Raw genomic sequence first — 23,902 nt, forward strand, 5'->3', positions numbered from 1 at the left:
CTACCAGACTGGAGAAATCTGCCCACAATGTTTCTCCACAGCACAGCATAAAACACATCTTGGTGTTTCCTTCAGTCTGGAATTCACACCTCAAGCTATTGCAATCATGGAAGCCAATGGAAAGTCAGTAAGAGGTTTCTACAAGAGTTGGTCCCAGCGTTAAACACTAACACATATGGAAAATAAAAGGGGACAAACCTCCAAGTCACTATTAGTGATGGTGATAGGTTCAACTTTTCTTTCTTCCTCCTTAAATTCACCTCCCGTTAATGCATGAGAAAAGTGCAACTTTGCAGCATGTTTGTTCACATCAAGTTTTTCCTCAAGAACACATTTTGCAGTAACAAAACATGATCTATAAAGTTGCAAAGTGCACAAGCTGAAGGCACAGAGTACAAACACAAAGTTAAACTGATTTCAAAATAAAAATAAAGAGAGAAAAGAAAAATCTGGAATTTTAGACTCCCTGACAGAAGATAAACTTATAGGGGACCAACTCTTAAAAGGTGACAATTTTTGAACTAATGAACAAATACTGCAAAATAATGAAACTTTATTCTTATTAAGTAAAAGCTCCAGAAAATACCTTGAAGTTTAAAAACTAATACACTGACGTGTTAACTAGTTTTAAGAATGTCCTTAATATTAAGAAAAAGAGTGCAAAAAAGATTCTTCCATTCTAATATTTTTGGAAGCTGCTGATTTTGGCTGCCCATTTCCACTTTGAAAGGATTGTTTTTCAAGGTGCATTCCTCACAAGCATCGCTGAACGTGAACTTGTTGAGAGGCCAGGCCAAGGAATCAAGTCTTTCAAAGTCATCCCAATTGTAGCAGCAACTGACATTTTATTGTAGAAAGAAGAAAGTCCAAAATTCTTCTTTGAGGCATAAGTTCATGTCAGAGCTTGAGTATCAGCAGTTGCCAAAGGAGGCTCCGGATACCACCCGTGCTCCTCCAGTGTCTGTTCTGGCTAGGAAGAGAAGCTGATCCAGTATTTTCACTATCTGTACCCCCTGGAGCTTGCACAAGCTGATGAGCCATCTGAAATGATATAAAAAGTCCAAGAAATTCTCTCATATTAAATTTCTACCTTACGTCCTTTGCCCCCCCTTTCCCCAACAACTCAAAACCAGCATTGCCTGCAAAACATTAACAGTGTAAACAGAAGCTGATCCACCATCTGAACATCCCTTCATTCATTCCAGATTTAAGAAAAGTTCATCATAAAACTGTCTTGACATCATGTGGTAGAAAATAAAGCAAACATACCCAGCTGAAAGCACAGGAGGATATTTGGTGGAAAGAATGCAATAAAATTAATTTAACAACAGCACTAGGACAGATATCCCCCAGCCCCCAAGGCTATTTAATGACAAGTGAAGTTCAATCATAACCTAGAATGTACAGGGCTAGATTCAATGCTGGATGAGTGTTCAGTCAGTGCAGAACAGTTCTGTACCCAGATTAGGATTGTCTGAAGTACAGAAAATAAGAAATGTCTCTTCCCCACACTGAGAGGGAAATTAAGGGAGTAACAAAGTGAAGAAGCTCACAGTTCAATATTCAGCAGGAGACTTTATCTACAGATGGAACAGAACTACTCCACTGCATGACTTGAACATTTGTAGCCAAATAAAGCCTTTAGTATGTCAGGGGAGGTGGATCTCAGGCTGTGCTAGGCAGGTAATCAAGGGTTCTAACTTGAAAAGCTTAAACCTCCCCAAACAGAAACACCAAGTGGGTAATTAATATCAGAGGTGTTCTGGCTCATCATGTGAGTGCCTGCTGTGTGTATCCTGACCTGGCAGAGACTTGGGACAACTATATTATTTTTCCTCAAGACTTCAGCTTCCCCTTAAATGAAGTGGAAGCATCGAGGCCTTGGTAGCCAGGTTCTGTTACTGCCTTTACCAGTGATCTCTAGATCTAAGAAATTTCTCTAATTCCTTACAATGGCAAAGGTTACATTGACAGACAGCTTGCTACGTGTGGTGGTGACATCTCTGACACCTTGCTACCCCCAAGAACCCAGAAAACCACCACCACCTGCCTGCCCAACCTGTCAGCATGCTGGTTAGATCCATACTTACTGTAAGTTAACTCTTCTCCAGCTCTCTTGCGGGACTGATCACCTCTAGGAAAGAAGGGAGAAAGGGATTGTCAGGATAACCTGAGCTGATGGAACATGTCCCTGCTCACTGCAGATGGCTTGGACTAGATGACTTCTAAAAGGTCCTTCCAACCCAAATCATTTTATGATTTTAAAAAAAACAATAGTGGAATACCTTGGCATGATCAACTTGTAGACTTTATAAACAGCAGACTGACACAGCAGCAACAAGACATGGCTGCAGGATTCTCCATTTATTAAAACAGAAGTATAAACTGTATTTCATAGATTTAATTAGCTCACTCCTTTGTTAAAGATAGTAGGTTTGAATTTATAGGATCATTTTTACAAAAGTAAGATGAGGAATATTGCTCAGGCATGCTGTGATCTGAAGTCATGCATAAAGCTGTTTTCCTTAATTCAAACTCCTCAACCAAACTTTACAGACCTGCTCTGCACCTGTCTAAAAAGAAAAAAGCAGAAAAGCTCTGCACCTATCAGTCTAAAAAGGTAAGATTCTCCTGAAAACCCAACACTTCTCAATTTTCCTGTGCTGGTAGCTATGCTACCAACACTGTTATATAAAAAAGAGAGACTCCAGCAAGCTTCCATCACAGTGGCTACAACTGCACATTTCTCTGCTGAAACTTTTTAGCAATTGGGGCTTTTTCTACTAACACAAAGTGGTTTTCCCTGAAGCCACACTTAAGGTGATGGAACTGCTGTGCATGCCTTGATTAAGGTCCTTCACAAGAGAAATACTGCCAAGCAACTGGTTTGTGCTCCCACTTTCTGCAGCAACTCTAATATTTAACAGTGTTGATAAGGTGACTATTTCAACAAGAACCTGACATGCCACTAATGCTGCTGAAGATCCCTCACTGTGCACTGTTCCTCAGGGTTATTGCTGTAAGAAATGCAGCAGCAAAAACATCACCAGTTTTGTGTCCAATTAGAGGTAAATAATTGACATTTCATACTAAGCAGAAGACAACTGCTTAGTAAGAGAGAAAAACAACCTTTAAAAATATAACTGTAAACATAAATATAAATATAGATATAAATATAAATACATATGCATCTCTATGAGAAGGAATAGAACCTCTGAACAATTCTGTGAAGTTATAAATAAATACACCCTCTGTTCATAACACAGGAAGAAGCTTATTACATCTTGAAATGCATTTTAAGGCAAAATGCACTTCAAATACCACTGCAAAATGTCATATAGAAAATAAATTACTTGTATTTCAGTTTTATTTCATCTGTGCCCTTTTCCTGATGACACTCTAACACTTTACATAACCCTCATGTTTACCAGGCTGCACTGCCTCCCTGACAGTACTGTCAGGCAAAATATGCTGTGCAAAATGCATTCATCAGACACTGAACACCATCAATCAGTTACTCCACTGCAAGGGTTTATTTTACTTTCTTTGAAATAGATTGAAAGCAAGATGCATAGGAACAGTTGCACAAAAGCATGGGGCTCGAATTGGCCAATTTTCTAACCCTACATGGCATAACAAAACTCTTCACACATCAAATACTCAAAAGATGCCACAGTGCAGAAAGCCAGAAGGAAGAAGAACTCTTAGAAACCAAGACTCTGCAAACTGTGACACAGAAACCTTGACATTTTTCTTCCTTCCATGACTATCCTCAAGCCCTAATCTCTTCTTTGACACTTCCCATCACAAGGAAACAACTTCCTATGGGTTTGCATTCGTTCTAGTGCCAGAAAACTACTTTTCTGCATAAACCAGGAGAGGATCCCACCAAATCTCTAACAAGAGAGCACCACAGAAGCAGCCAGCCTTTGCAGTGCTGTGTCCTTCCCATTGCTCTTCCTATCCTTCCATACAGAATCATCCTCACAGCACCAGCCCAAGAACTCCACAGCCCAGCTGACCTGTCTGTCTTTTTTTCAGGTCATTGGGGAAAAATGTTTCTGAAACCAACTGTTTTTGTGGCCGTGGACTGCTACTACTTGAAACTTCATTTTCATTCTCTATGAAGTGTGAAACTGGAGAAATGCAGTTGTAATAAACCACCAACAGAATTAGTAAAATTGAAAGCTAGACTAAACAAGCAAGTTCCTTTTTTTTTTTTTTTTTTGGTGTTTTTTGCTGTGCATTACATTCTTTTGTCAGCATTATGTGCCTGCTCAGTCTCAAAGTCTCAGACTTCTATTTCTTGAGCAAAATGCACTCTTCACTCAGCCTAAGGTCTTACAGCTTTGCATCTTAATTCATGAGTATCAACCAAAAAAATTCTTTTGCTCAAAAGAAAGCCTTACAAGGGCTGAGTGTAGAATACCCTTTGTATTTGGGTCAGTAGTAGATTTCTGAAGCTCAATAATTCACCAAGCTTTGAAGACAGGTATATTACCTTTCAGGAAAACTACATGAGAATATGAAATGCAGGCACAGATCTAACACCAACCATCCCTAGTGACTCTTCCCTGATTCCCAGCACTGCACAGGTAACAGGAAGAATGCAGAAATGCAGAAATCATCCCCTTGGGAACACAAAGATAGTTTCCCCAGCTTGATCTTGGTTTGACACACTCCTACAAAAACAGCCCAGTGCTGAGGTGACAGCACAGTGTTCCTGTTCAGGCAGTTTAACAGAGGAGCAACAGGCACAGAGTGAAAAAAAAATTGGTAATGAAAATTTTCCACTCTTTTGCCATTCTTTTCCAACCCCCCCCCTTCCAATTCAATACTCAGAAGAGAAATGACTTTTTGAAATAATCATCTTGACTGTATAAATAGCTCTGAAAGTGGAATAAGAAGTAATCACCTGACATTTTCAGAAGCATTATGAGAAAAAAACTCAGCTTGTAGAAAATAAAACAGCCAAAGTAAAGGGTGAACAAAAGCATGATCATGCATTGGAAGAACAGCCAAAACAAAGGGAGCCATGAATTGTAAGCAATCTGTTTCAGGAAAATATTTCAAGACTTATGCTCCTCTACATTTTAGTACCATCTGCAGGGTTGGCAATGCTCAAAACATGTGGAAAATAAGGCCATACTTCAGATAATGGGTTGTGAAAATTATCAAATTATTTCTTGAGTATTTTAGGTGTATCCCTTTTAACCCCTTTTAATTTAGGCTGGAAATTATTACCTAGTAAATCCATTCTGCATAAGCTCTCTTTGAAGTTTCTGGTCTTGAGCAGCATATTCCTGAAGTTCAGATTCCACAGCAGGGGGTAGAATATTTGGGATGAATTTAGAAAATAAAGCTGGTGCCATCTGTACCCATTCTGTAAAAAAAAAAACAAAAACACATGGAAGAGATCTTATGTGAAAATCTTTCTCTTTGACAAATGCAATTTTGTTTTATTTTAAATACATTTTAAGATCTTGAATTTAAAAACCACAAAACTAAACCATACACACACACATATATATATTTATAATGGTTTCATAGAAGAAGCAGTCAGTCATCTCACATCAAAGATATGGACATTTGAAGAGCAATTCCCAATATAACTTTCACCATTTCAATACTTCTAAACTTCTACCATGACTGACTCATTAAACACTCTTCCTTCTTTGTTTCTACATAGCAAAAGAAACAGGTCTTTGAATCCAGAGTAGAGGGTTGGATTTTTATTTTAATTTATTTGGTATTCACATAGTACCTTGAGCAGGTCACAGAGAAGGATAACAAGAAGAACCAGGGCTTTTGCATAAATGAACTGAGCATCCTGCTGGGCAGAACACCATGCACACTTGTTTGTTTAAATGTACATTAGGTAGACTGTGACTGGATACATGTTTAGGAAAACATCTTAACCACAATATAGGGGCCCTAGAAACATTTTTCTTTTTTACCTGGTCGTAGTGTATAGAGGCCTTTCACAATATTTGCCATGGTTGAAGGAGTTATTTGAAACGGCGTTGACTGAGCTTCCAACAGTAAAGCTGAAATAAAATGAAAACTATTAATAAGTATTCTAATCAAGAAACACAGCTCTTAAACATCCATTTTTGTATTTAAAAAAATACAGTAGTTGTTGGGTTTTTGCTATCTGATGTCCTCAAAGGAAAAGGCCAGGCACCTGACAACTTAAATCCCCAGAGAAGTAAAACATCACCATTAAATAGAAACATTCTGCTCAAATTATCAATGATGAATATGTGCAGGAATTTATTTTTTATCCATTTTCAGAAGACAACTGGAGCTGTGAGGAAAAACCAAGCAAGTGATACCTCTAAGTATTCAGATATAGAACTGAAGTAAACATTTCTAGAAGAACTCTCATCCTGAGTGTACCGAACACCCAGAGACCCACAAATCCTCACTTTATAGCATTCAGCACTTTGTCTATAAAACTCAAAGGATAGGAACTCATAGGATCAAAAGCCTATGAATGAAGGACAAGTAGTACAAGTAGTGTTAAAAAAAAAAAAAAGCCAAACTAAAAATCAAGTAAGAAAAAAAGAAATGTTGTTCATTCTTTTGAACGCAAGGGAACTTTTCTACTTCTCTTTTGCTCTCTTTTGTAGCAAACACTGAACACTGCAATAATTGCATCTTTCTCTAGTGGAAAAACCTGACAATAGCAGCTTTACTGCTTAGATGACAACAGCCAGGCCTTTAGCCTGCCTTGTATTGACCTGAGGTTTGTGCATTCATCTGAATTACAGAAACAAGCCAAAAAAAAAAAAATCAATAAGGCTTAAACCACCTGCTGCCCTCCAGTTTTTATGCCTCTACAAAGGAACTGAGCAGTGTAGACACCTTCCTGTAGCCACCATGTAGAGGAGAAATTACCCTTACAATTCTACCTGCAGGGCATCTCTCATGATTACACTGCAGGCTCTGGGTTTTAAACTTCAAAGATTTTCCAGCTCTGTCTTCAGCATCAGCCACGACAGTACTGACCAGAAAAAGAAAAATGTTTGGTAGCATGGTCTTCTCTTTAGGTGTCTCATATAGCAGGAAGATTAAAAGGAAAGTATTTTTTCTAATCTCCAAGTAATCAAAGTGGTTATATTTAACTGTTATGGATGAATTTATTTTACAAAGAACCACCACAAGGTGCTTGCTCCTTTCAGCTGAAGCCTTGGGGGGATGGGAGCCTATGATCTGTTTTGTAATGACATATTTACAGCTTCTTGCCTGAAGATCTTTCAAAGAGCCTCAGCATCCAGGAAAGTTGAAAATCCTAAGATTAAAAAGGGAATAATGCTCTATAAGGAATATATGCAACAGAAATGCACAGTTCAAACAATGTCTCTGTGTATGTATAAATACATATATTCTTTTAACTAGACTGTAGCTACTTCAGCCTAAGCTTCACCAAAAGAGTTGTAAAGTGTCCAAAGAGCTGCAAATATGTATAGCTAAAATATGTATAACTCATGATTTAAACCCAAACAAACCTAGGAATTAATACTGACACAAAGACCAAAGAGTCCAGAGTTAAGTCATTTGAACATTTTGAAAGATGTTAAGAAAATTAAATAAACATAGCTTTTGAGTTACTTTCTGATAAACTGGTGATTGTGGTCTCAGTAGTGACCAAGTTATAACTAGCAAGAGCAATTAAAAATACTGCAGGAGCTACTTTACAGAACTGGATGTGCACAGGACATTTTGTGGGAGAGAAAGGGTTGCTTTTGGGACAGACTCAGGAGTTAACAGAAGTTTCCCACTATCACAAAGTAACATCTGACTGCTTGGATACCTCTGAGTAAATGGAAAACTGCAGGTTACACTTGTGCCATCTACATAAAGCAAGTAAATAATATAAATATAAACAATATAAAGCAAGTAAAATCAGCAGGCACTGCAAGTAAAATCAGCAGATTTTGGACCACATCACCTGGCATTAGAAAGGAATTTCATGAATGAAGCAGTGGAAGAAATCACCTGGAGATCAATCCTACAGAACCAGCTTCATCATTTTATTGCAGTTTCAAAAAATAACATTTCATCTTTGTTTCTGCAACTGCTTACACTGCATGCTACAGTGCAATTTAAATAACTCACTCTGCATTTGCAGTGAATAAATATGAGTATGTTGGTACTATTTTCAACAATATAACAAAGTAATGGCACGTATTCCCTGTTTCTCAGGGAAGAAAATGAAAAGAAGATACTATTCATTAAACCATGCATTATAACCTAATCCAGACTAGACCTTTCCCAAAAGCTAGATATCAGCACCTGAAGGAAGCACTGCTGTAGTATTTGTATTTTCAGACTGATTTCCTAAGAATGAACAAGACTTCCCCTCTCTGGCTAGAGCCAAAAATATTCCTTTGCACCCAAATTCATCTTCAGTTTTGCAATGAAACCTACCCAAACTTTCAATCCTCTGCCCCTTTTTCAGAGAGGGAACACTTAAACTCAAGGTACAGAAAAAGCTGAGGCAGACACACTCAAGTTCCTGCTGTTGTTGCTGACCTCCAATGCCAAGGCTTTGGCTCTTGCCTTATTAAAATAATTAATGAGACTCTACAGCACAGAAGTTGCACAGACTCCTTCCACCTACTCACCCCGTGGCTTTTCCAAAGACAGAGCAGGGTGAGGCAGAATAAAACTAAACCTCAGATGAATGGCAGTGGTAATGACACTCTTGATACTATCTGACCACCTCCACAGTGTTTAGGACTTAATATTGCATTTTACAGACTAAGTAACCAAGATGCCAAGAAGTTAATTAACCTGCAAATAAGTCTTGAAAATAGCTCATGGCAGAGCCAAGGAAGAGAAGTGTGGGTTCCCATGATGAAATGCTTCAATTGCAGAGAAATAGAAGAGGCTTTGAAATACTTTGTTGAACTGACAGAAAACCCAGAATGGCCTCGTGATTTGTTGGAGTTTGTTGAGATATGGTGGATAAACTACTGGAGTAAGTGAGGTATGAACACACAGCACTTCAGGTAGTCTGCAGAAGCTGAGTTATTCCATTAATGCAGAGTAACCCTGATGGAGCTTGTCCCTTGATGAAGGTTTAAGCTGCTTCCTAATTACAGCTGGGTACCTGGGGCAAGGCCCAGGATCCCTGGAAGGCCAGGAGTAGCAGATGATATCTTACAATTTCCAACTCACTTGTTCATAACTCAAGAGTCACTAGCAAAAACTAAGAGGCAGCTATTCTAAAAATCTGTTTCTATCCTTCAACATTCCTTTCAAAATATTTCCTTTTCTTGGCAAAGATATAATTATTCTGGCAGAACAGTGACACGTTAGCACAGCATGGTTTTTCCCCTCTTTTTACCATAATCTACTAAAAAGTTCAAAGTTAGTTATCCTAACAAATCATACATACATATGGCTTAGGCAGATGTTTCCAAAGTAATAATTATTCAGTCATGCACTGAAAAAAATTATCAAGTGTACTCCTCAAGAGCTTCCACAATAAAGGCATTAGTCAACTGTTGATCTCCAGTCTTCACAGAAGCAGAACTCTTTACCCCATTGTACAAACTCCTTAGTACTGAATTCCAATATATAAGGAATTTTTATATTATTTTGCAGAATAACAGCTTGGGTATCTCCATAGAAGTTGTGCCCTTCCATGCAGGTGAGGAATCCAGGGATGCAGAGCAGAGCTTTGGCCAGCACCACCTCTGCCCTGGGGGAACATCAGCAGAGCCCAAATATTCAAATCTATTGGATAAAAAAATACCTCCCTCTCAGCTAAATTCTATCACACACATCCTTCTGCTTCACTCTGCTATCATCAGATGCATCCTGAATGTGCTCCTTGTATCCCAACCTTTAGTCCCAGACCCAATCCATGCAATGCACTCACCTTAACCCCACCTGCAGTTCAGTGGGAAAGGAACCACCAGACCTGGGGAAGAGGATGGAGCTGGAGCTTTTTGATGTTATTTTGAGGTTCTTTGGGAAGCTGGCTGGGTTTTGGAGTTTTGTTTGCTTGTTCTTTGTTTGTTGGGTTTTTACCTGCTGCCTTTTCTGTTATTTAGTAGACTGATGAAGCTTGAGCCTGTATTACCTTCTCATGACTGTAACCCAGGTACCATTTCTACATGTTAACTGTTGGTTTGAAACCTTTTTCATGAAAACCAGCTTTCAACCTCCGTCTGTTTCTGCATTTTAATTTTCCTTCAAACAGAACTAAAAAGAAATTTTTGGTAACTTAAATTCTTCAGGAGTTTGTAATGAATTATAACGTAGATTAGAAAACAAACCACATTAAAAGTTGTTTTTTTACTAAGCATTTGCCACTAGGCATTTAATAAAGCCACAGATTACTTATAAAATATTCATTACACAGCCCAAAAGTTTTATTAAATATCTAATAAAAATGCTACAAAATAAAAATTCCAAGGCTTAATCAGTTGGAAAATACTCAGTGTTGTATCAAGAATAAATATGGAAAACAAAGCAGAACTATAGACTTTGGGACATATTTAATTGGTAAATCAGGTGATATTTTCATGCTTACAATTTTATGAAGACTTATTGAAATGGGAACATAATTCCCACTTCTTTACCAAAGAGCCAGATTAAACACAAGTGTCATTAAGACTGTATTTTCCAATTAAAAAATTTCTTTGCTTTGAGATGCTCTAATTTAATCAACATGAACCAAGACAAATAAAAAACTGCTGCTGTAACTTTTTCAAATCACGTAGTCCTTAAATGAAAATTTCAGTTCAGTGACCAAACTCATGTGTAGATTTAAGTGTTATTAAAGAATAGGAGTGTATTCTGTATGACCTGGTAACAGTGCTGTTTCCAGTATTGTTACAATACAGTTCCTCAGCTCTTCTCTGTCAAATTCCAGCCACCACTTCAATATTTATGATACCAACCTGGGAATTATCAAGGATAACAGACCAGTTCATCAGATCCACAGATCATAAAGGGCATAAGAAAGATTAATAGCTACAAAAGCCCCTAAGAGGTACCTGCTGAGGTCTAAGAACAGACTGGCATTAATTAATCATAGATTCATAGAATTGGCTGGGTTGGAAGGGACCTCAGAGATCATCGAGTCCAACCCTTGAACCACCGTTGCGGCTCCCAGCCCATGGCACTGAGTGCCACATCCAGGCTCTTTTGAAATATCTCCAGACACGGAGAATCCACTACTTCCCTGGGCAGCCCATTCCAATGGCTGATCACCCTCTCCAGAAAGAAATTCTTTCTAATATCAAAACTAAACTTCCCCTGGCACAACTTAAGACCATGCCCTCTTGTCTTGCTGAGAGATGCCTGGGAAAAGAGACCAACCCCCCCCTGGCTCCAACCTCCTTTCAGGGAGTTGTAGAGAGTGATGAGGTCTCCCCTGAGCCTCCTCTTCTCCAGCCTCAACACCCCCAGCTCCCTCAGCCTCTCCTCATAGGATCTGTGCTCGAGTCCCTTCACCAGCCCAGTTGCCTCCTTTGGACCTGCTCCAGCACCTCAATCTCCTTCCTGAGCTGAGGGGCCCAGAACTGGAGGGCTGAGCACAGGGGCAGAATCCCTTCCCTGGACCTGCTGGCCACGCTGTTCCTGATCCAGGCCAGGATGCCATTGGCCTTCTTGGCCTCCTGGGCACACTGCTGGCTCATGTTCAGCTTCCTGTCAATCCAGACTCCCAGGTCCCTTTCTGCCACTCTGTGCCCAGCCTGGAGCTCCCCATGGGGTTGTTGTGGCCAAAGTGCAGGACCCGGCACTTGGCCGTGTCAAACCTCATCCCGTTGGAATCATCCCAACTCTCCAGTCTGTCCAGGTCCCTCTGCAGAGCCCTCCTGCCTTCCAGCTGATCCACACTCCCCCCCCAGCTTCAGTGCTCTCAAGAAGGAATGGGCAATTCTCCTGCACCAGCAGAGCCCCAGCACAAGCCCCCCCATGCTGGAAAAAAGGTGGAACATACTTGCACTACCAATTACATGTGTCTACCAACGTTTGGAATGAGGACAGGAAGGAAGGAAAGGAAGGAAAATGTTGATTTAAGGTTAGAATGGGAATTTGAAGGGGAGGTAATGGGATTAAGCTATTTGCCTATGTACAATAAAGCAGAAATAAAACACTGAACAGATTCACAATCTTGCAGATGGAAAAAATCTAAAAAATTACTTTTTAACTAATAAGTTGATAACCAATGCATCTCTTCACCACAACTCCAAAAGGACCCTTAAAGCTACAGAATCCTCCTGGTCCCCAAAACTTTTCATGTCCAAAGCTGGTATTTCAACAGTTTCATAACATGAATTATTTTTCTGATGTAGAGGAATTCTAACAGAAATCACCTCATTTTGTTCTGGTACAAATACACAGGAACAGATCAGCATTTTCTCCTACTGCTCTGCTACCTTACTTTATTTTTTTAAGACCCTCATTTTAGCTACCCAGACATGCCAAACCTTTATTTTTTTATTATTTTTTTAAAAGAATCCTACCATTTTATTGTTCTGTATCACCTTTAAATTAAAAAGCAAGAAACACAACAGCTTTATGAAGGTGATGGAGGAAGGCTGTGCGGATTTTCTTCTCGTACTGATTTGATACAAATTGAGGAAAAAAAGGAAGCAAAGGGGTGTCTGAAGGCTCAGCTACATCCAGGGTATTACAGAAGAGCCTCAGCAATCAAACTGGGTTTTTTTTTAACATATTGCTTTTGCCATCACACTACACACCATGTGTCTCAAAAGAATGGTGATTTCAAATGCTCAAGGGCAGGTTCAGTATTAATGCTTTAGTTGAGATTGGAAATGTGCTTTTGAAGCAAATAGACTGATCAGCCCCACTTACCATTCCTTGGGACATACCACAGAGCAGCCTTGGAGCATATTAACTCTGTTCCTTTGGGGCAAAATTAAACCAGATGTGTTCCAACTACTGACTGGCATTCTGTCCACAGGAACAGGCATTAGCAAGGGTGAAATAAAACTCTGCAAAACCCATGTTAAGGTAGACACTGGGTCCTCAAGACTAAGATGTAGGTGCTTCACACTATAGACCTGCTTGCTTCACACCACAGCACATAACAAACTCAAAGCCTAAACTGTGCAAAGAAGCCTTCAGCTCTTCCTACAAGGCACAAACCTTTCCAAATAGAAACCCATGACCATCGAAACTCTGCTGCACCCAACGTCTAATGATGCTCTATGCATTTTTGCCACAACCAGGTCACCCAGCTCCACTGACTTTTGATCCAGTTCAGTACAGCCATTCAAGAACAACTTAATTTACAAGACCAACTGCTATTTCCTTATGAAACACATGTATTGGATCTGATATGGAAATGAGAAGTACAAAGAAGAACAATTTCTAGAATGTAAATTTAGAAGGGCAGCATACAAGAAGGGCAGAGACAATGCAATGCTGAAAAATAACAGGTTTCCCACTTTTTCAAGGGATTTTGTCTGCAGTTTTCAGGGTCAAGGATATGACAGCTTGCTTCTCATATGCACATCATCTGTGAGAGACACCAAGGCAGAAAGAGAAAAAAGAAAAACCAGCTACAGAGGGAGAAAAGTGAATCCATTCCATCTTTCTTGACTGGCTCTGCAAAAGGGTGATGCATAGGGAGTGAACTGCAAAACCCAACACACCAAACTAAAGCCTGTGTTCTCTGTCAGGCTATGGCCCTGGCAATCAGTCTTCTCTCAGCCTTTTGCACTGCTCTTCTCCTGGGGTGTTATCATAGAATCATGGAATGGTTTGGGTTGGAAGGAACCTTAAAGCTCATCCCATTCCAACCCCCCTGGATGGGCAGGGACACCTCCCACCAGCCCAGGTTGCTCCAAGCCCCATCCAACCTGGGCTGAGACACTGCCAGGGATGGGGCAGCCACAGCTTCTCTGGGAAACCTGTGCCAGGAGCTCATCACCCTCATATTAAAGAATTTATTCCTAATGCCCAACCTAAACCTCCCCTCTTCAAGTCTGAAACCATTTCCCCTTGTCCTCTCCCTACACCCCTATGTCCAAAGCCCTATTCCAGTTTTTTTTTTAGGACCCTTTAGATATTGGAAGGTTGCTCTAAGGTCACCTGGGAGTCTCCTCTTCTCCAGGCTGAACAACCCCAATCCCTCAGCCTGGCTTCCCAGGGAGGTGCTCAGCCCTCTGAGGATTTCAGTGGCTCCTCTGGACACCTTCCAGGAGCTCTGTGTCCTTCTTTATACTGGAGACTCCAGAACTGGACACAGAGCCCCAGGGGGGGGGGGTCTCACAAGAAAACAAAAAGCAAGCAAACCAAACAAAAAACTATCTCCAAACAAAAGCTACGGAATTTATTACCAAAAGGCACGATGTAGAGGCAGTACAGGGGCTCTGGCTTCACTGCCAGCAAGAGGCTTCAGGAGGTCACTACAGCAAAACAAATCTATCAGGAACATAGGTCTGGGTGCCCAGGGAGCAACAAAGCCTCTCCTGCTCATCACAAAACAATTAAAAACCCTGCACAGGGAACATGCTCCCTGCTACATTTATCAGCCTCTTAACATTTATAACTTGGTTCCTTCATCCACTGTAATTTTGTGTTACATCTGTACCTGCTGCAACTAATAACACATTTACACAACTTAACCTTCAGAAAGCTGTTAGCAACCTTCAAATTAACTTTTCTGGTACTTTTCTGAAAGCACAAATATAGTGGAAATAGCTTTCCTGATGCCTTTATAGAAGAAAACCCTTTCCAACATAAACAGCCCTTCTACTGAATTATAATAAACCTTAAGAAAAACAAAAATTAAAAAAAAAATAAAAAATTTTTTAAATGGAGCAGCAGCATCTCTTCCCCATAGCTGAGTCCAAGTGACACAACTGGAAAGAAACAAAGCTGCCATATGTATGGATCTTCATAAAAAAGTTTAAGTTTTTCCCAGTAACTAATTATAAACTGCAAACATAATAAAATAGGCTGTGATTTCTCCTCTTCCTCCAGACTTTTTTAGACCCTTTTTTGGAAAAAAAAATTACTGGAAAACTGTGAGAAAAGCTGTTACTTTTATACACAGAAGTATAACACTGTGTTTTACACAGGGTTTTAGCTCTGAACTCATAAAAGCACTCCTATGGGGAACAGTATTCAACAATTGCCTACGTGCTATTAGAATCTACATGCAGGAAACCACTCTGTATATGCTCAGGTTTCAGCAGCTAATCAGGTCATTAACTTCATATAAAAATTATCTTCATATAAATCATGAACAAAAATCTGAGACAGCCAGAAGCTCAGTTCTAATGCTTTAATCCTCAAGAACCATTTTTCCTGCATCTCACATGTTTTCAAGCCCATGTTCTAGTTCTGAATCAGTAAAGTTCAGGGAACTGCCTCATTCACAGGCCATGTTATCACCTCTAGATTCTGATATTCACTTTAAGACCCATAAATTCCTGGGCCCTATTTATTCTTTAGCATTTTTGCTGTGGCCCAAGATATTTCTTTCCCTCCAGATAAAAAGAACCTATTTCCAATATCTGTTCCTGACATGGGAGATCAAAGATGGGAACACAAATATTCCCTGCTTACCCCAAGTCAATAGGAACAAAGTCAGAAGTGTTAAAAAAAACAGTTCTCCCTCTGAACGAGTTCACATTACTTTCTAGTTGAGTAACTTCTGTCCAGTACTGGCAGATGCTTCTTTGGAAAGATTTTTTCTTGTATTGACTCAGTACTCTGCTCCTACCAGAAGAGAAACCTCTTCCTGAACACAAATATAGAAGGAAAGGAACAGTTTGTACACACACAGATTCAAATGGCTGAAGTACTACAGGGATATGCAGAGGTTTATTTGGAATGCCATAATCAACTTAATACATCCTCTTTCCCCCTCAAACATCACTGTAAGCAAGGAATAATGAGAATTCTCTTCCTCAGGTTGCCTTCTAAAACTGCAGAACTCCAGCCTAGAACCCACCTCCTGTTTTTTAGTTTCCAGAAAAAGAGGGGTAATAACAAACTCTTGTAATTGGCAGCCAAGTGATCTGTGCACCAAGAAGAAACAGCAGCATGCTGGTAATAATTTCTCTTTTGTTAGGTTCAAAGCCAAGCTTGTTTTGGGCACTAAGCTGCCAATAGTAAAAAGAAAAGTAGCAGTTACTTTCAAATACTCTCTGCCACTGCAATTTTACCTCTGGCAATTACTAAAAATAGAGGTTCAGGAGCTGGTACTCATGTTCCTCACTGAAGATAGTTAAACCTTACAATAATCACCATTCTTCTAGACACATAAATAAGAAGGCAGCAAGTTTCCAGGGCACTGAGATAACAGCCCAGGAAACCCCCCTCTACCCTGCTACAAGAGACAGTGGCTGCCTAGGGAGAGAAAACACCTTCTGGACTTCTCTGCTTACAAGTCATCTCATGTAAGACTCTAGGAGGAATAAAGACAACATTCTCCACCACCCCTTCCCTAGTGGACAAGGAGATATTATCTGCATCTTCCCCCATTTCTGAAGCTTCTGGTAAATAAGATGCTTCACTATCTTCACTTGTTACATCCAGTTAAGCAGTTCTGCACATAGCAACTTCTCCCCAGCCACTTAATACAGCAGCCTTATCAGCAAGAGTCAGCTTTAGCTTTGTAAGGAAAAAAAAATTAATCAGGATATATTCAGTTAGTTCAAATGTATCCACTTCAATTTGAAAAGCACTGATTTGGTAAATATGTGTGAGTGTAGAAGTGTTTCACAAACAAAACTGTGTTCATGGACCTGTGTATTGTGTATTTTTTGTGTATTTATTTAGATTCTCAGAAGTGCTCTAGACAGTGAAGCTCTCTCTTTTTTAAAGAGGTTCTCTATCAAAAAAAAAAAAAAGGAACCAACTTGTGTTTGTACAAGCAAAAATCAAAATTTTTCAGTTTTTCAAATTGAAGTTCACTCAGGTGATATTTCTTCTGTAAATAATGACTTTATACCTTCATCACTATCTTCTTCAATTAAGTGTCAGATATAAGACCATTGTACCAGGACTTTGTTTTGCATCTTCTTGCCTTCAACCACATAGCCCAGGGCCTGGGCCTGACTCAGCCAGTGGGAGTCTGAGCAACATCAAGCACTGAGGAAGAGATCTGTGCTGCACTGCTTTTCTGACATTTTTTCCTCCATCTTTTGAAGTAGGGGAGGAACTTCTTACATCAAATGAACCTGAGATGTACTTACAATCCTTGCTGCACACAACTTCAAATAGAAAAGCTTCCAAGCTCTGATAGAATGACAAGATAGTACAAGCAAAAAGCCCTTTGAATGAAAAATGCTGCAAAAAATTTCAAGAGCAGATGTTATTCTTGTCCTCTGTGTCTAGATCAACAGATTAAACAGATTTTCTTGTTTGTTTTTTAAAATAGAGGGAAAGCATGCTGCTTCTGATTGAAGTGGCAGCTGCAACATCTCAGAAAAACCAGCCTCAGAATTCCCTTCCTCCATCTAGATCACAGTTTCACTGACTTTAATTTCCTAGGCATACCCACTCAAAATACTTTTTTTTTTTCCCCTCCCTCATAATACAAAAACACCCTTCCATTGAACTCAATCTATTGGGAAGTAATAAAGAAACACTGACTTCTATTCTGGTTTCACAGAGCATTTGCAGCTCAGAAAAACCAAGGCACAATCCTTATCTATTACGATAATTATTTCAGCAAGCTAGAAAGAACAGCTGGAAATAGCATAAAATAACACACTAGAACTTTTTCAGCACCTCTACAGTGCTACATCACGTGCTACATGTCTACAATTATTTCCAGGAATCTTGCTAGCAAGCTTAGAATTTTATTTAGGCAGATTTTAAATTAAAGATCCTGTTATCCAAGGCTTCACCAAGTCAGATCACCAACAGGAAGGAGTTCATACAAGTCAGTATACATTATCTTACTTAGAAGTAAGATAAAAATTAATGACTAATAAACTGACAGTTAAGACTGAAATGAAATCTAAGGAAGTTGCTCATTAAACAGTACATCCCATAAACAGCAACACAGTCAGTGACAATTTGTATTTTTCAATGCTTTCTTTTAATTTTAATTCTGCAAGTACTAACACAGAGCTGGAGGAAAGTATTGCTGATTTCTCATACAGAACCACAGCTCTTTTCCTTTTGATCTGCAATTAACTTCTGTTTGAGTCTCCTATTATCATCCACATAAAACTAATCCTGTAGTAACACAAACCTGACATTGCTTATATTCTAAAGATCTGACCAGTGTTACCTTCACTCTGTCATTGAAAAAAAGTAAAATGAAATGGGACATTAAGGTTTTCCTTGTCTGAAAAGATGCATTCACTTAAAATTAGATGTGTTTCATTTTAAGGCAATATCAGCTGAATTGTTCATGATCCTGCTGCAGCAATCATCTTTCCAGGTTTTGTGACATCATTAAAGCAGCTTTGGCACAAAATAGAATGCCAGGTCCATGGGTGGGCATTTGTGGCTGTCCTGTTATTCCCAAGCTAAGCTGATCTGCTCCATGACTAAAAGCACTTCTTAGGGAGGCTTTGTCAGATGGAAAGAAGAAGATTGGCAACAGAGCTGATGATCTCCCACATTCCAGGTACCAAGCCCCATGGATCTCAGTGCAGTCACCTTGTTCACTCCCTCTACCCCTAGGATGCCAACCCACAGTGACCCTAAAAAGCTCAGCAAAGCTCCTTTCCCCCAGCCTTCTGCTGCAGAGAACTCGTACTCAAGCCAAGACAAAACGGGAAATATACTGGACACTAAATCACCCATCATCTGGCAGACATTTGGTGTGCAGAAGAGAGATGAAAACAAAGACACTGCAATAAGGCTGGAGTGCAGAGAGGAGCACATCAGGCTCCAGACTGAACACCTGCAATGGGAACTCTCCCAGCATCACATCATTTGCTCACCTCTTTGTAAACTCTCCCAAATCATAGAATCATAGAATCATAAAATCATAGAACTGGCTGGGTTGGAAGGGACCTCAGAGATCATCAAGTCCAACCCCTGAACCACTGTTGCGGTTGCTAGACCATGGCACTGAGTGCCACATCCAGTCTCTTTTGAAATATCTCCAGGGATGGAGAATCCACTACTTCCCTGGGCAGCCCATTCCAATGTCTGATCACCCTCTCCATGAAAAAATTCTTTCTAATATCCAACCTAAACCTCCCCTGGCACAACTTAAGACCATGCTCTCTTGTCTTGCTGAGAGTTGCCTGGGAAAAGAGCCCAACCCCCCCCTGGCTCCAACCTCCTTTCAGGGAGTTGGAGAGAGTGATGAGGTCTCCCCTGAGCTTCCTCTTCTCCAGCCTCAACACCCCCAGCTCCCTCAGCCTCTCCTCATAGGATCTGTGCTCGAGTCCCTTCACCAGCCCAGTTGCCTCCTTTGGACCTGCTCCAGGACCTCAATCTCCTTCCTGAGCTGAGGGGCCCAGAACTGGACACAGGACTCAAGCTGTGGCCTCACCAGGGCTGAGTACAGGGGCAGAATCCCTTCCCTGGACCTGCTGGCCACGCTGTTCCTGATCCAGGCCAGGATGCCATTGGCCTTCTTGGCCACCTGGGCACACTGCTGGCTCATGTTCAGCTTCCTGTCAATCCAGACTCCCAGGTCCCTTTCTGCCTGGAAATGGAACTCCAGGTCTGGTTACCTCTTTGCCCTCTCAAGGGTTCAAGCAGGGGAGCACCAAGGTCCTTGGGCTCACAGACACACAGTGATGGTAGCAGGTTGCAGGCAAACTCAAGGGTTTCACCACAGGAGCACTTAAAGGGACAGAAATTGCCTGGAGCATATTTTATTTGCATTATCCCATTAGCTCAACCAGCACTGTGCAGCTGACTGAGCAGCAGGGAGTACATCATGATAATAACCCCAGTCCTACTGCAATTCTTTGACCACACCACATTCTTAATGACATCTGAAATTAAAGAGTAACGGCACCAGCAACAGGATAATATAACATTTGTTACCTCATCATCACAAATCATAAGGGAAAACATTTATTGGGTGCCCCAGATACTCAAGAAATCCATGACTTTATACAAAAACATTTCTTCATATGGATGCTTTAAAAACAAGTTTGTATTTAAATTCACTTATCCCTTGACATTTTCTTCCTATTTTCTGTGAATTTCTGCAGTACCTCAGAGCACTGAGGTTTTCCAGAGTCCCATTATAAAACAAACAATCAATGGGTTTACTTACGCATTAGGTTGTAAATGTGCTTTTCTGCAACATGTTCCGTAAACAGCTTTATAAGGTCATCTTTTAAGTCTCTGTTAAGCTTGGTTTCTATGTAAAATTTATTCTGGAAAATCAAACAGAAGTTTTCAAGTTGGAATAAAGTAATTCAAAATATTTGAATAAAAATAATTTAAAATTTTAAAACTATAGGATATTTGACATATGTTTTTTGGTTCCTTTCTATATCTATAGATATAACACTGTACCTACCCAGGCTGGGAAGGGCATAGAAAAACAAAACACTCTATTTTACAACTTCATGAACACCAAAATAGGGCTGGACACCATGTTCCTAACGAAAGAAAAGATCTCCACCAATGTCTAAAAGTGATTAAACCATGAAAATAGGTATGTTATAATAGCAAATTGTACAGCTCTCCACTTGTGTGGTTCATTGATAATCTTAGAAGACAGATACTCAAAATTAATCAGCTGTGGAAATAGGTGATATATACAAAACTCAGATATATTAAAATTGTTAGGATTTAATTATATTGACCAGCTCAGCATTGATAATAAGATAATCTCTTCAACCCTCAGAGGAAATTTTACTCATGAGTTACCCAAGGACCAATTGCACCTATTTGGTGTCATTCCTCAGTTCCTAGCCTGAAATTAATAGTAAGGTTTCTTGTCTGTACATCATTCATATGTGGGTCTTAAATGCTGGGAAAAAAATAATTACTTTAAGATAATTCTCCTATATGTACAGCACTAACACACAAGTAGAACAACTGAATTTACTGGACAACTTGTGTAAAAGAGTTAAACGGATGGCTTAATAGAAAACCAACTTATTAAAAAATAACCTACTGAAACATTTAACTGAGAGGTTTACTAGAGAAAGGGATATCTTGAGGGAGAAAGGTTTTTCCATACTTCAAATCAAGCTGTTCTCCTATTTGCTAAAGCATTTAACATAACTGGAACAAACCCTCTGAGTACTATAAGAGCAATGATTATATTTTTTTGTGAAACCCATTCTCATGGCCCTTACCATAACTACACACAGACTGCAACAAGCTGCCCATGCAGAAACCACTGAAATTTTCAAGGCAAGCATTCAGCAGCAGGTATTTACCTTTAATAAAAACTGAACCTGTTAGAACAAAGGCTGAATACGTTCCCCTGTTGAAGATTAGGTTTGTTGCAACGAGAGACAACTACCTGAAAAAGATTATTCTAAAATCCATTAGCTTTCCACTGCTGGTTCCCTCCCTGTAGCTATCCTACCTGCTGAGGTTTTATCACAGGCTGTTACTCAGTTTTTCCCCCTCACCTGGGCCTGTTGAACAGAGACCGAGGGAAAGGCTCTGCAGACAGAATAACCTGGAAGAAACAGATTAACTTCATCTCTAATAATCTTGGTCAATGGGGACTCGCCAACAGGAGGTCACAGCAACTGAAGATGTCCATCTCCTAGGGAGTGTTAAGCTACACACCACACTTCACTCTTTCATCAGACCTGATTTCCTAAAACATTTCCACCTTAAGCTTCCTGACCACAAACTACTCACCATGTACCCATGGGTGCCACACACAGGAGCAACAAGAGCATCTGCACACAAATCTAATGCCCGGAATCAAACCTGGCAATGTCAGGCTACTGCTTCTTACAAGCTGACAGATGACATGCAACTGGCTAAAGAAAAATAACTTAAGTCTGTTTCATCCCCAGCCTTCTTACACTAAAAGCAGTTGGCAATATGTGCTCACTGTGATGGTGGTTTTTGTTCAAGAATTGGGAAGCCTACACCTTAAAAAGCAGAACACAAAAATCCAGAAAAAGCAACACAAAAATCCCAGTAGATTCAAGAAGAGTTACAATACAGTACTTATACAAAGCACAACTGTAAAATTCTCTTCCTGTTTGCTCACTTGGAAACATCTTTCAAAAGAGATGTTATACTTGCCTGGATTTAAATAGACACTGAAAACTCAGCTAACACAAGTATTCTATTTCCAAGCTGCACTACTGAAAGAAGATAGGAGAAGAGCTGTCACCTTCCCTGCTCTTGAGAGAGGAACAGCAGGAAGCTTTCCTGTCTAAGATGTCACTACCCAGGCTGTACCAGTAGTTCCTGAAAAGGGTGTCAAGTCACCTGGAGGTCCAAGTGACAGGTTAAAGGGAAGCAGACAGCAACATCTGACAAAGTCAGACATGACATAAGCATCACTTCTACAAACCACCATATTATATAAGGCAGTCTGGCAACTGCTAAGACTTACAATTCTGCTAATATTATTAAAAGGAAAGCAATAAATACCCAAAAGAGAAAAAAGAAAAAAAGTATATGAGTGCTTATCTCATTCAGTTCATATATACACTCACATATATTTGTGTTTAGACACACACAAAATGCCCTCTAGCTGATAAGCAATGAAATGCAATACCACCCAGCACTGTTTTAGAGGCAATAAAAACTTTTAACTATCCCAAAACCACAGTGCTCACAAATATTAGCCTTGTTTCACTCCACAGAAAACAGATTTTCAGCTAAACCCAAAGTATAATTAAAAATTGAGAACCTATAACAAAAAAAAACAAACAAAAAAAAAGTAAAAAAGAGTAAAAAAATCCAATAATCATCATTTGGATAAAATGGAAATATGATTTTTTTTCATTCATTTCCTTGGCATACAATGGCACACATGGCACAATCTGTAAGCATCCAGAACAACTTCATTCAGATTTATAAAGCAAACAGTTATTCCCTTGGAATAATTCTTTGGAACAAAGCACCATGTGCTGACTTCCAGTTTAATTCACTTTATCTGTGGTTACATCCTGAATGGAACTTTGCAGAATAAGAGTGACAAAAGTGGTCCTTAATGCTATCTTGAAAAGTCCACTGCAGCACCACAAGACTGAAAAAAAATCCATCACCACCTGAACAAGAAAACCAGGGGTGCTCCAAGGAAAAGGAGGAAAAAGAAAACTCCCTCAATTACAAAGTTACCATCACTCAATAAAAGCTTCAAAACACACCCTGGTCACATGCAGGCTAAGAAAACACCTTTCCTGTATTCCCACAGTAGAATATGGTTTGGTAAGCACCAGGAAAAACAAGACCTGTGCTGCTGTTGATGTCAAAACACCACGCACTAAGCTTAAGGCAATGTCTTTTTTGGCCACCAAGGGACAAAACCATGTTCCAGTCATATAAAAAACATGTAGGTCCCTGACTTGCTACATTTTTAAATATTTAAAGGCATATTGGTAAGCAATGATGTAATTATCCTTTCAGAACAGAGTTCCAGTGCAACTTCACAGCCTTGGAAACTCCTGATTTAAGCTATCACACCACTAGCAAAAAAAAAAAAAAAGGCCTTGTTGGCTTCTCTGACAAAAAGGCAGAGTTCAGTAGTGAATCCACTTAAAAATACATTGAAAGTATCTATTAAAATAAATACAACACTGTAATTTATATTGTAATTAGGCTTTCACCTCTTGCAATTGTTTTGTAATTGTATTTTCTTGCCTAAATAAAGGAAACTGCTGCTTCTGTATGAAAGAAAACTTGATTAGATGCTACAATGTAAAATTGCAAGAGTGGATGTTGATAGAAGTCTAAATGCATACAAAAAAACCAGAGAAAAACATTTTCATCCTGACTTCTCTAGAGATACTTTCCATATCATGCACAACACTGATTA

The 23,902-nt window shown here is 39.6% G+C and overlaps 1 protein-coding gene across 1 annotated transcript in view; it reads right to left on the reverse strand.

Annotated features, from left to right (window-relative positions):
* Positions 1-536: 536 nt before the first annotated feature.
* CACUL1 (CDK2 associated cullin domain 1) overlaps positions 537-23,902 on the reverse strand; it is a 46,720-nt gene continuing 23,354 nt past the window's right edge. Inside the window, exons 5-9 of the mRNA XM_008494967.2 lie at positions 20,207-20,309; positions 5,958-6,047; positions 5,245-5,383; positions 2,091-2,134; positions 537-1,041 (exon numbers count right to left, since the gene is read on the reverse strand). Of these exons, the coding sequence (XP_008493189.2) occupies positions 1,001-1,041; positions 2,091-2,134; positions 5,245-5,383; positions 5,958-6,047; positions 20,207-20,309 (417 nt within the window). The 3' untranslated portion in view covers positions 537-1,000. The remainder of the gene's footprint in view (positions 1,042-2,090; positions 2,135-5,244; positions 5,384-5,957; positions 6,048-20,206; positions 20,310-23,902) is intronic.

The sequence above is a fragment of the Calypte anna genome, chromosome 6 (assembly GCF_003957555.1).
Source record: "Calypte anna isolate BGI_N300 chromosome 6, bCalAnn1_v1.p, whole genome shotgun sequence".
NCBI classification, from domain to species: domain Eukaryota; kingdom Metazoa; phylum Chordata; class Aves; order Apodiformes; family Trochilidae; genus Calypte; species Calypte anna.